The 13,158-nt window shown below is 36.5% G+C and overlaps 2 protein-coding genes across 3 annotated transcripts in view; one reads left to right on the plus strand and one right to left on the minus strand.

The window, feature by feature from the left end:
- Window positions 1-12,883, minus strand: part of LOC134751376 (talin-1-like) — a 72,495-nt gene extending 59,612 nt beyond the window's left edge. For both annotated transcript variants that reach the window (XM_063686732.1, XM_063686731.1), the window contains exons 1-6: window positions 12,867-12,883; window positions 8,699-8,839; window positions 8,037-8,186; window positions 7,138-7,241; window positions 5,828-5,957; window positions 5,403-5,594 (exon numbers count right to left, since the gene is read on the minus strand). In XM_063686732.1, the coding sequence (XP_063542802.1) occupies window positions 5,403-5,594; window positions 5,828-5,957; window positions 7,138-7,241; window positions 8,037-8,186; window positions 8,699-8,834 (712 nt within the window). In that variant the 5' untranslated portion in view covers window positions 8,835-8,839; window positions 12,867-12,883. The remainder of the gene's footprint in view (window positions 1-5,402; window positions 5,595-5,827; window positions 5,958-7,137; window positions 7,242-8,036; window positions 8,187-8,698; window positions 8,840-12,866) is intronic.
- On the plus strand, window positions 1,093-4,849 carry LOC134751579 (uncharacterized). Its single transcript, XM_063687055.1, has 3 exons — window positions 1,093-1,483; window positions 3,762-3,946; window positions 4,503-4,849. Exons 1-3 carry the CDS (start codon window positions 1,330-1,332, stop codon window positions 4,812-4,814), a joined length of 651 nt encoding a protein of 216 aa, XP_063543125.1. The 5' UTR covers window positions 1,093-1,329; the 3' UTR covers window positions 4,815-4,849.
- Window positions 12,884-13,158: the final 275 nt, after the last annotated feature.

Genomic DNA, 13,158 nt, shown 5'->3' on the forward strand with positions numbered 1-13,158 from the left:
CATTACTGGTTTATAGAATACTTAAATTACACTCTATGAAGAAAGTGCGCAATCCAAAACGCAATCCAAAAATATACTTTCACTCCTAACGCTATCTACCTAATACCAAGATCATACTTCTAGATCGGCACACATTGCTGGCCGAGTATGCAAATATTGATCGTACGTTGATACAAAACACGCGATGTAAGTAATAGTTGACGTTTTCGTCGCAGTTGAGTTCGAGCAGTGGTACTATCATTGGCACATTTGACTGATCGTTAGTAAACTGTATTACAAGGAGATAAGGTTTATTATTAGTCAGTTTAATTGTTAGAGAAGCGTTCCGAGTTGCGAGTTTGTTTTGCATCGATCGCGTGAATCGCGTCGCTTCAGTCGCGTTCACGTGACGAGCGCCGGGTCCGTGTGAGTTACGATGGTGGGGCTCCTTCTAATGACGTTATTTTTTGTTACTAGTGTTTTTTTAATAAAATGACGTCATATTTCCTGTTTCTTATATGTATGTATAAACAACAATATAACGGCATTATTTTATGGTTGTTACTACGTACTGTTAACTGTTATTGTACGTCTAAAATTTTTGCTTTTGTATTTTTACCACCTACTTTTTATGTATTTGGATTTGGATAGGTAACCAAAAAATAAAATAACAAAATAAAATACCAATGGTTAAAATAATTACCTATACATCCGGAATAAATTATGCTCATGTGGAATCAGCTTGTTTATCTCCGATTTTGAATATAATTATATAGGTATTATTTATTAAAAACAACATCAGAAACAGACTTAATACAATGTAAATAAAGGTAACAACAGGCAGATTTGTCTCTATAAGCGATTTCTTTCTGACAACATTAACATTAAGGTAGCAGGAGAATAAGTTTAAGTAATGTAAGTACCTTACCTACCCTACCTAATTATATTACATAATAAAAAAATATTTACCTACAAAATAAAATAGTTAAACTTTATAAATTATAGTACATATGTAGTATTTATTAAAGAGTTCTATCCCTATCTAGCCTTATATTTAATTCTTATCCAATTTTTACTTATTCAAATCGGTAAAAACTAAAAAGTCGCGACTCCACCGCTTTAACGCTCATTGCCGCATATCGTACGCGCTCCGTGCGACGTTGCCGCTCCGTCCGCGCTCGTCCCGTCGCCCACTCGCCCCGCCAGTCGTCCCGTTACAGTCCCGAAGATTGCACGCACCGCTTCGCGCCCAATGTCAAAAGGACGCAAGAATTGAACCGGTGTTCGAAATTCAAAATAAAAGAGTTGAAAACCGCGTTCGAAACGAATGAATAACGGAATTTGTTGAAAATGCCTTTGCCTTTTAACAAGAGTTTGGACTTGAAATTGTTAGCTTTAGTGAAAGAGAACTCTATATTGTATAACACTAAACATCCGAGATATTTGGATTTTGATGCTAGAGAAGTAGTTTGGCAGAAGATTGGGGATGCCCTTAACAGATCCGGTAAGTAGGTATCTCATAGTTAAGGGGCCCACTGACTATCAGTCCGCCGGACGATATCGGCCTGTCAGTTGTTCGGAACTGTCAATTTTTTGTTCTAACTGACAGGCCGATATCGTCCGGCGGACTGATAGTCAGTGGGTCCCTTTAGACCAAGCTAAGTCGGCAGCGATTTTGACTGTGCAAGCAAGTGTTATTTCAAACGACAAACGTCTATGAAATTATGACGTTTAAAATAACACTTGCACAGTCTGTGCTATCAAAATCGCAGCCAAGTTAGCATGGTCAAACTGTATTTATTTTTGTATGTATGTATGTATGAAAAAAAACATACTTTTCGTGACTCATGTTTTATTCTTTTAGACAAAAATCTCACATTTGGCGGTGTTTGTTATGTAAACAAAGATAATAATATAGTTATAAAATTATAGCGTGAATGGTCGGTAGTCGGTAGTGCCCGTGTCTGTGAAGTAGAATAGATGGTCCTGGGTTTGAATCCCATTTTTTTCTAAGTATGAATGCTTTCTACTTACCTATTTATAGATATAGTTTTTGAGCTTACTGCGGGGCTTACTCAATTTGTGTAAGAATGTCCTAGGTAATATTAATAAAATATCTGTATGCTCATATTTACATAATTATTTTCATGTTTACAGAATGGGGTTGACAACTGTCAAAGTTTTGCATAGTTGGCGCCATCATAGCTTGCCCCTTTTTAGGGTTCCGTACCCAAAGGGTAAAAACGGGACCCTATTACTAAGACTCCGCTGTCTGTCTGTCCGTCTGTCTGTCTGTCACCAGGCTGTATCTCATGAACCGTGATAGCTAGACAGTTGAAATTTTCACAGATGATGTATTTCTGTTGCCGTTATAACAACAAATACTAAAAAGTACGGAACCCTCGGTGCGCGAGTCCGACTCGCACTTGGCCGGTTTTTTCTATGAGATTTGGCTTAAAGGGCTGGCATCCAGGCCATAAAATTCCATAAAAAAATACACTATTCTAGGGATTGACCGGGCAAGCTATACTGCCGCCGTCTGCTAAATACTCCGACCGGCCAACCCCATTATTCATACGCGAACCGTTTAGGATTTTAAGGTTTCAGATTTAAATGTAGAAATTTTGAAAGTTTAAATAAATCACCTGTTACTAGACTTATATTCACCGGGATATAGACGGTGATTACCTTTTGTATTGTTTTTGAGCTCCCGATATCACGATCACGGTAATCACGGTCTATATCCCGGTCAATATAAGTCTAGTGAAACTAACCGTGAATCATTCAAAACTCTTAATCAGCCTGTTAGCCTGCGTATTCCATTGTATCCATAGACATAGTATATACAAGTAGTTATAGACGCGCCAACGAGCGACCGGGGGTAAGAGAAAGAATATTCATATAAAAGGTTCCCTGAGCCAGAAGGCGAAAAATCTCCTTATATGATCATGTTTTTCTAAGAGGCGTTGATATTCGTAGACACGGAAAAAATATATGTAGCTCTTGACTATATTATCTTTAATATCATTTAAAAACATGCTAGTGAACAAAGTGTATTACGATATAACAGAGTTCTTGAATGATAAGTGGCCCTAGTAATACAAAGCATATAATATACATATAAATAGTAATGTTAAAACAATTAATTTTATTGTAAGTTAATTATTTTAGTTTTAAGTTTTTAGTATTAAGTACTTATGTTGCTACACCCTTCCAGGGTACATGTTCACAAAAATTGGTGTAATATCATAGCTTCCGATACACGAATTATGACACTTCGCTCGATACAATTAATTCCCAAAGTAACCTCTAACTCTGACTTTTAATCCAACTTTACTCGGTTATTTATTATGTGATACTATAAACAAAAAAAGAAGAAAAAACAATCTTAACTTAAATAGTAATTTTATAGCTTTCGAATTTCGATATTGTAAGGTAACGTTTTTAAAATAAATAAAAACCGACAAAATTCGATCAAAATTGACACTTGGCGCGTATGTTCTTTCCCGTTCTTTCTTGCGAAATGTGACAGTGACAGCGGCAAACCGATGGAACGGCCTTCATATTATTAAATTTGGGCAGCATAGGATTTTTTCTCTTTCACTCTTATACATTTCGGTATTTCGCTATCGCCTCCTACCTATGATGCCACCCGGTCGGTGATAAGGACAAAGCACGGCACTATTTTCTCTTTCCTCTTATAGGAATCGCAATAAGACTATCTTTATCTATCAAAGAGTGTCAGGCCCTTGTTTGTATCCCATTGTTTTTGTAAATTACAGACCAAATGTGCAAAGCGCGCTGGATCAACATTCGCGATATGATGCGTCGTAAGATCCGGGAACGGCTACGGAACCCTCAACACCGCTCATATAACTACAAATACGAAGACGAGATGTCCTTCATGATCCCATACTTTAAGGACTCTAATAATAGCAATGAGGAATATACTGACTTTATCGAAGAGGTATGTTCATTCCTTCCTAGGAGATCTTGATTCAGATTATTATTTATTTATTTGCGTTAAGTACATGTACATGCAAATACGGGGTATATATACAATTATTTACAACATTTACATCAATTACTTACTGAATGTAGCTAAAAATATAATGTATAAAATAATGTCGGGTGGTAAATGAATGTCAAATAATAATATTGTTGTTATGTAAGTTATTATGTAAAAATATATATAAAAAGTCAAAAGATTCTTTGTTCCTCTCTCTCTTGCTCCTCTCGATGACCTTTTGGTCACGCTTGGTGTATAATCTGCATTACTTTCATTTACATATATCCGAAATAACATATTATACTCTTGTCTACTAGAGAGTTGACATTTCCAAACTTTGTCATTGCAAATGCCATGCTAACTGCTTGATCCGACTGTACGTTACTTGTACGAGAAAATTGACCACCGTTAGATCGGTTTCTTGCGTCGAATCACCGGTCAGACAACTGCGATATATTTAATTAACCCAATACCCTGTGGTATCTCAAAACCCATGTTTTCTTTTGTTTTCTAGGACACACCCTGCGACGAGATATCACCATCCGACGTATTCGCCGACGTGGAATCCTACCAGCCCAAGGAATCCAAACCAATCATAAACACCATGAAACCGAAGGAAGATTTCCAAAACCAATTCCAAGATCTAAACCCAACTGATCCTATAGACGTATTCCTAATCACTATAGGATCTACGCTAAGGAGGTTTAGTCCGTATTATTTGAATCAGGCGAAGAGTAAGATATTTCAAGTGGTGCAGGATTATGAACTGCAGCAGATAATGAATAAAGATGATAATTTAAATGCTTCGAGCAGTGATGCTAGGTAGTAAGGTTGTAAGTTAATAAATAGTTGTTATAATTAGTGTTGATTTTTATTTCGTACCCACGATACACACTAGAGATAGAAATGATAAATGATATCTTCATTCATGGCTTAAGGTATAATTTTGCGAGGAATTGTGATAAAACCTTGCAATTCATCTGGGTTACTTTACAAATAGGACAAATTAGATCGTAGTTACGTTTTGGCCCGATGACGTGTGCCATCTCGCATTTCTAATGACCTTTTACACGGTGTGAAATAAGGAGAAAAAAATCCTACTTAAGATACAGTTACACGGTGTGAAAATGGTGTATTCCCTCTCCGCATACTTGCTAGATTTAGGCCAAGAAAAGTTGCAGAGATTTTGACAGCACACGCCGTGCACGTGTTAAACGTCAAAGCGATTATGCGAGCTTCTATGAAATTATGACGTATAAATAACACTGGCACTGCGTGTGCTATCTAAATCTCTGCAGATTTTTCTTGGTCTACCTCTATCAGAGTAGAACAGCCGTCTCTTTAGAAGGAGTGTCTCTGTAGTCGCCACCTCCATCTCTCGGAGGATCTTACATGCAATGCATGAACAACTCACCTTGCTCTTCAGTGACAGGATGTCTCCCCTCCAGTACCGCATCTCTTGCCTGTACGTATAGCAAGTTCAACTGGACCGGATCTCTCGCGTCCACCTTTCTGTCCGAGTAAAATAATCGTCTCTTCAGAAGGAGCGTTTCTGTGGGAGCGACCGCCATCTCTCGGAGAGTCTTTTGTTGTTCCAGCCATTCCACTGAAAAATGAAAAATTATGATAATTTTATTGTCTGTCATAAATGCGTAGTACTGTATGCACTACTGTCCGCGCCAATTCCGTGCAGAAGCAGTTTGTAATTCAGACATATGTCATAATTACGTCGAGGACAAACTTTATCCCGGCGATATCAAAGTCAAATACGTGTAGGCTGTAGTGTTCCTGCGTAATAGAGAAGTACTTTTCAATTCAGTATGTTACAGCTATTTTTACCATTGTCATCAGTCTTGAGCTTCTTGCTGAGCTGCTGCAGAGCAGCATCCTTCTCCTTATGCTGGTGCTTCCTCTTTAAGGTCAGGGTGCCTGTGGCTGAATGCTCCTCCATGGGTTCATCTTCGCGGCACTAAGGAAAAATGGATTTAGGTGAAGATTTGGCAAACAATTGGAAGTTGTATAATATATTTTTATATGCCTTATAATTATAAGAATGCACAAAATATAAATTTATGTTGATGAAGTGGTGAATACCTTGTGGCGAATACCCTTTTATTTTGACAGATTTAGACAATGTCAACATGGAATACGGTATTTTATGTCAATTATGACATTGGCACTTATTCTTATTTACATATTTTTTATCAAAATTTCTTATTTTTAAGAAAATGTCGCGTTTGAATTACATTTCCAGCATCCACGAATTGAAACGTGTTCTAAATCAAAATTTATATGCTGCACAAATAAAACGACTAAGGTCAGTGTATAAATGCTTCCAAGGCAGGGGTAGACTCTGACCATGCTAAATTTGCACAAACTTGTAAGTAAGAATGCATACATATCCCTATAAACTCCATACTTAACTTGATCTCTCAGTAGCGACAATAGCTCTTGGCAAATTTTATCGTACATTCCGTAAGTTTTTCTAGCTAGTTAGTTTCCACTCGTCTACTCGAGCGTGTGAAGAGATCCCTTATAGGAATAAGTTTGCCTTTGTACCTAAATTTCTGTAAATCGTATGTGAATGTGTGTTGCGCAGGTACAATAAAGTGATTACTACTACTCAGGTTCAGAGCTAATGCATAAGCCTGAATGAAAGCTACAAAATATGCCTGTTTCTAAATATCAATGATATCGTCAACATATCAGTCGAAAGTCTGCTAAACAGGCCTTACTCAAGGAAGGAAATTAAAGGAAAAGGAAGGAAGGGAAATCAACGCGACAAGCGTTCGACTATGTTGAGTTGGAGTTTGGAGTGTATGCTGTATTTAGCTGGGCGTCTCTACACATCATTATCATCAAGGTAAAAGGTGGTCAGATAATTAAAGCAGAAATACTTTAACCTAACAGCATACTGATCTAAATATTTTGAAATATGTCTCACGATAGTTTAATTTCGATTAAAGCAGAAATAGGCATACACTACCGATTTTTGTCAATAGCGAGTTGGAGGTACGGTAGTCTCACACTTAAAGTTTTTGGGAATAAGATGTTTGTACATGCTTGTTTTAGGTTTACATTAACCCAATTGATATCATATTGGGTCAGAATTCTTTTGTTATCATTTATCGTCATCAAGGGTCACTCACCAGCCCATACTCCTCGTAGTTGGTGATCCCCAACTTGGAGCACACGTTCATCATTAGGGTCTCCACGGATTTGCTCTCATCCACCTGCATTGTCTTCACTGATCCTGGAATACAGACAAAAACATTATGGTTTTAAAAATGATTTAACTTCTGCTCTACACATGCGTAAGTTGAGAATAAGAAATGTTCTGGGAAATTTCAGAAAAAAATATAAAGTAGCAATGGAAACTTCCATTAAAAAAATGGAGAATTTAGGTTCCTATAAAAAATATGAGAAGTTTCCGTTATTTCGCAATTTTGGAAACTTTCCGACGGCACATCGGTACAGCCGGGCTAGCACATGATTGGCGCGAGAGTATCTCGCCGCGACATAGACTACCCGTCCCCCTTTAATTCATACAGTTAGTAAAAGTCGGGTACGTCGGGTAACTTCACGGTTTTGCATTCATGACTGGAAGTAAAAAAACGTTTAAAGTTCTCAGCTGCACTTTGGGTAGTATTAAACCATTAGGGTTAGGTTTCCTCGTCTTCTCTCTCTACCACTATTGCTATAAATAAATAGATGGCTAGAAAGCTCATTTCCTAAAGTCAGAACCCATTAATCTGAAGGTTTCGGAATGGTTTCTTCTCATCCAGCATTCTAATGTGCAGGCTCGTCATTCAGCAATGATAATCGTTCTTCAGGATGATTCTTCGAACCACCAGCCAGTGGGCTCATAACATGCTGAAGCCAGACTACATAGAGTTGGTGTGCTAACGTGTTCAAATGCAAATATTCAGCAGGAAGATAGGGTACCTACGCGAGCCACCTAAAGGCGTACCAACCGTAACCAGTCAGGAGTATTATCATCATCATTACATAGGACATGATTTGTTGAAAATTTTCAAGATTATCTTACCATCTAACATTCTAATCTTGAGGGTCCTCACTCTGCAGCGGTAGTGCAGGCTGTCTCCATCCTTCAGTAGGTAGTAGTCTAAACGGCGAGGGTCTTCCAACCAGCATCCTGAGAGATCATCATCTGCTGAGGTTAGGAAGAGTCCATAGTCTGTAAGCAAATGCCAATACTATTGAATACATCTTCATAACAACTAAATGGAATTAGTCGATTAACGATTTATCAACAGATGGAACATGAGGGGGCCTAGCCAAAATGAGACTCGCAGAGAAACGAAACGATACGCTATCAGTCTCTATCGCACGTATATATATTTTTTATACCACGTCGGTGGCAATCAAGCATTGGAAGAGTGATGGAAAGACAATAGCGTTTCGTTTCGTTTTCTGCAAACGACTAGCAGAGCTAGACGTGAAGCACTCTTTTCGTCACTATTCCAGTTTGGCGACATTTTTTTTGCGTCAGAAAGTCAGACTTGATGAATGCTTAGGAATAGAGTTCCAGTCAAATAATTGTAGTTCCTTTAGCTCCAAAATTCATAGCTTACGTTACGTAGACTGCAAGTAGCCGAGCTGGTACAGTTGTGAGATTGTTCTAGTTGGGAGTGATCTGTTCAGTGAACGAGCATGCACAACTCTAATTTTACGGTAGTTAAGATGTACCTTTTCCCGCAGCCCCAGTAAGAACTTTCTCCTCCACAATCTGCACGGCGTCTGCAACGGTGCAGCCGTTGGGGAACTTCATAGTGCGCGTGACCGCGCCATCTTCTAGAATTATCTTCAGCGATAACGACGACATCTTATCTGAAACAGGTATTTAAATAATTTAGAAATATCGGGCTCATAAAAATACTATAGTATTTTTCACATAGCTTGGGTACCTGTCATCTCTACATTAACCTTATTAAGGTTTTCCCAGGATATTTGAAGAGTTCCCTCGATTTTTTCCAGGATCCCATCATCAGATCCTGACCAACTTTAAACGCACATGATTTTTTATGTCGGTCTTCAAGAAATTGAGGAACATACTCTACCCCTTTTTGATGTTAAAACGCGTTACAATGTAGTGCATAATTGTATTCCATCGTATTTTCTCGGAAACCTTCGTATGTGTCATGCTACTTCAGTCAACTTCAGTACCAACTTTTTGTACCGAGACTGACTGAAATAGAAATATAAATAAAAAACGTTTCCGTGAAAATACGATAGAAAATAATAATGTCTCCATAGCAGCGCGTATGATGATGGTCTTTCTTGTCTACGTGACAGCATGATAAAGACAGTGTCCGTCACTTTCAATCGCGCAGTGTTAAAAAGTGACGATTATTTTATCACGTGGATTAAGGCCATCCATAAAATACGCTTGCAGGAGCCCGAGGCACTCAAAAGAGATTGTTGGACTTATAAAATAGCGTACTCCCATCTTATATGTCGACAACGCATTTGCAACTCTTTCTCTAGTGTAGCAGGTACCATCAGGCAACCATTTGCCTCCTATATATCATAAAAAAATGCTCACACCTAAAATAATAGACTGCAGAATCATCGCCAATAATACCATCACTAGCGGAACTAAAATACAAAATGGTAGTAAACATGATTCATATTAACATAGTAATATTAATATTGGTTTCGTAATTAGTATAAAGGAAGAGTATTATCCTGTGTCAGTTTAGGTAGCGTTAAACAACGATAACTGGCCTACCGCTACTGATCATTGGTAGCTCTTATAACGTTGGAACAAGGTCGAAAAATGATCAACCTGTGTCAACAATAGTACAGCAACACTAAACTAAAGGTCCCTTAAGTTGTTGCAATAAAGTTCACAATTGGTTGATTAACTGGGACGATGTACCTTATGTTTGACATTGTGAGCCGAGTAAGGAAAACAAAACATTGATTAAAATAGAATGACTTATAGTTATATGGTTCCGGTTATGTAGTAGCTCGTACCTCATATAGGGCAGTATGGGTCTAATCTTGTATCATTTGTATGTTTTATTTCTAACCTAAGGTAATGATTTATTGATTGTATTATATGTATATGTCGGCGGGCGATCGTAAGATCAGGCATATTGTAATGTTTTAACTGTAGTCACCAATATATAGGTAGGTAGGTTGCTCTTGCTTCAGATGCCCGAAGGGAAAACTGTCATGAAATAGGAGCCCCGCGTGACGGGGCTCCGTTCCGTCGACTCAGGGATCGAGACAAGGATCTTCACGTTTCATGATCACGATATGTATGGAATTTCACGATCGGCCTGATTTTACGATCTGCCGCCGACATAGATAACGCTGTTTGGCTCCATACGTTATAAGTACTGTAACTCTGGTTCCTCAATTTCTCGAAGACGGCTATACCGCATTAAAAAAATCATGTGATTTTGAAGCAGGTCAAAATCTGATGATGAGTTCCTGGAGAAATCGAGAGCATTATTCAAATATCATGGGAAAACCTTAATAATTTGTTTATTATCCGTACAAAATTTTGTACACGAGCGATATGTCCACTTGTGTCGATCACTTGTGTCTTGAAAATCGGTTAAACGCCTTTTTTCGGAAACCGTTTGACGTAGATACCTAAAATTAGGGGCATTTATAGCAGTTACCACTACTCACACTGTGAATAAGTCAAAATCGCTAATTTTTATAGCCAATTCTAAAGTGAAACTGCTGATGACGACTAAAATGATGGCGAACTGTTTTGTGATGTCAGCTTTTTAATGATTATGTTATACCATACATAGAATATACATGTAAGATAAGATAAGATGTTTATTTGTAAAAGTCATGTACATGAGATGTTATTGAAGTTATACAGGAAGCTTCCATGACAACCTGTCAGGGCACACAAATTGTCTTATATCTAGCTTATTACTAAATTACATTTAAATTTCATTTACAGGCCATGCATGCTATTATTAATAATTGGTTAGAGAGATTTTTTGTATATGTATGTGGTATAAATAATTACAATAATAAATTCAATGTCAATATTTGCTTAATTGCTATGCTTAATAGTTAATTTCTCTTTCTGTAGTTATTTTATTACACGCTATTTCAATACGAGTCAGTGGTTCCCGTATTTCCAGTTTCCATGTTAGTTAATCGAAAGTGACTACCCTAGTGCCAATAGTTATGGTAAAGTAACTGGTAATTTATTTAAACACTAAGTTTCCACGTTTACAATACATATATATGTAGCATAATAGGGTAACAAATCGAAGTGTTTCTTTTTCTTTTAAGTAAACAGTTATTTTCATGAGAGAAATATTTGAAATAAAACATAATTAAAAGGAATTATCGTGCCTTTATTTTTCCGCATCCATTTTATCTCTTAAAAATATATAAATATTTCATGTAGGTCAAGTGGGGTAAATATATGACACGGGTAAAAGTAAGACTAAGTTTTTACAGCTCAAAAACGTATTATATTTCATTCCTATTCCACTTAAAAAGAACTTCAAAATACAAGGCTTCTTTTTCAATGGAAAAGGAATGAAGTAGAATAAGTTTTTGAGACTTTTGAGTGCTAAAAAACTTAGTCTTATTTTTACCCGTGGCTTATATTTACCCCACCTGACCCTGCCTATGTATGACCTCCTTTTTGATGGTCGGTTCAGAATGTACACAGGTCGACTGACAATATGTCTAGTTCTAACTTCTATGACAAGAAATGTATGTTTTCATTTGGACACAGTTTGTTATTGTAGAAGGGTAGTAGTCTTTAAAAAAATCTTGCGTACTTTTGGCATCTATTGTAGATGGCGCTATACGGCTCGGTGCCGTTAGTATATTAAGTTAAGCGGCCTTTTTTTTTTACACAGTTGTAAAAAAAAATATGCCCACATAACTACAAAGCCATTTACATCAGCTGTCAAACTTGAAGCACGACTTCTTCTACAATCAATACCTCCTTGGCTTATGTTTCTATAACTATTATATCTAAATATAATATTTATAGAAATATAAGTTTCTTTGCAGATAAGGCCACAATGGTATCGGAGTTTAGCTCTTAACTTGAAAGTCTTGAAACAACTTTCTCATAATTCATACGATAAGACTAAAAGCCTTCAACCCGCATTTTGACAACTCGCATACCATTATAACGAAGGCAATTCAGACAATTATAAATTATAATTATTTAAAATATAGTTTTATTCGATTACTATAAGGAAATAAACTAGCCTACAATTTTTTTGTATGTATCGACCTATCTCAATAAGTGAAATGTAATATGTGCCATTTTCAACCAAAAGGTACCACATTGTCGCTTGTCGATAAGGTTGATTTCTAAATGAGGCTATATGGAAATAGCGCCTTACTGACAAGCGAGAATAAGTACTCTTTTGGTTGAAAATGGCACATATTTATTTTGAGACAAATAAAAATAGTCTTTAACCCTATATAACGAAATCCAATAAAGTACTTAATAGACATAATTTTTTACACTTCTAAACTTGTACATTTTATACAATATAGATTTAAGTGGCAATTTTCGTCTTTTGAATTAAAAAAAACTACTTAATTAACATTACTGAATAATATTATGATCTAAACCTTGTCCTGCACTGTTGGGTAAAAAGAAGATAAGTGGTAAATTAAGTTACAATTTATAATAATTTGATTTAAAAATACGTCTTCCAAGTTTTTAAAAATGAAACTTTTAAGGCGTCATTAAACTTAAAAAACTTTTTTATAACTTGCAATATAATAAATCAAGACACCAAGTCTCCAACCTGCATTAAAAATACGCAGATTATCATAACAAAAGATCTTTAAACGTCTTTGTTTTAAATAATATATCATACATTCATAATAATCAACATACCTATAATAATAGTATGATTCGTATAAAAATCCAACGAGATATGTGCACTTCACTTTAAACTTTGTTACAGTTTAAACTTTTTATCACTAAAGTTTTAATATCAAATAATTTAATACGAACACCGTTCTATACGAAAGCCGTGTTGATACTGTGATAAGTCATTGGATGAGCGCGCTGGTGACTCAGGCCCGGAGTATGACTACATTCGCTAAAGAACCTAACCATTCATCAATCTTATTTCAAAAGGATAAGGTCTTATATAATTCAATTATGTTTACTATATTGCTTAGTA

The sequence above is a fragment of the Cydia strobilella genome, chromosome 22, assembly GCF_947568885.1.
Source record: "Cydia strobilella chromosome 22, ilCydStro3.1, whole genome shotgun sequence".
In the NCBI taxonomy this organism is placed as follows: Eukaryota; Metazoa; Arthropoda; class Insecta; order Lepidoptera; family Tortricidae; genus Cydia; species Cydia strobilella.

Coding starts and splice junctions, on each gene's coding strand:
- LOC134751579 (XM_063687055.1), top strand. CDS start 1,330: ATGCCTTTGCCTTTTAACAAGAGTTTGGACTTGAAATTGTTAGCTTTA. Junction 1,484..3,761: donor GGATGCCCTTAACAGATCCG/GTAAGTAGGTAT, acceptor TGTAAATTACAG/ACCAAATGTGCAAAGCGCGC. Junction 3,947..4,502: donor ATACTGACTTTATCGAAGAG/GTATGTTCATTC, acceptor TTTGTTTTCTAG/GACACACCCTGCGACGAGAT.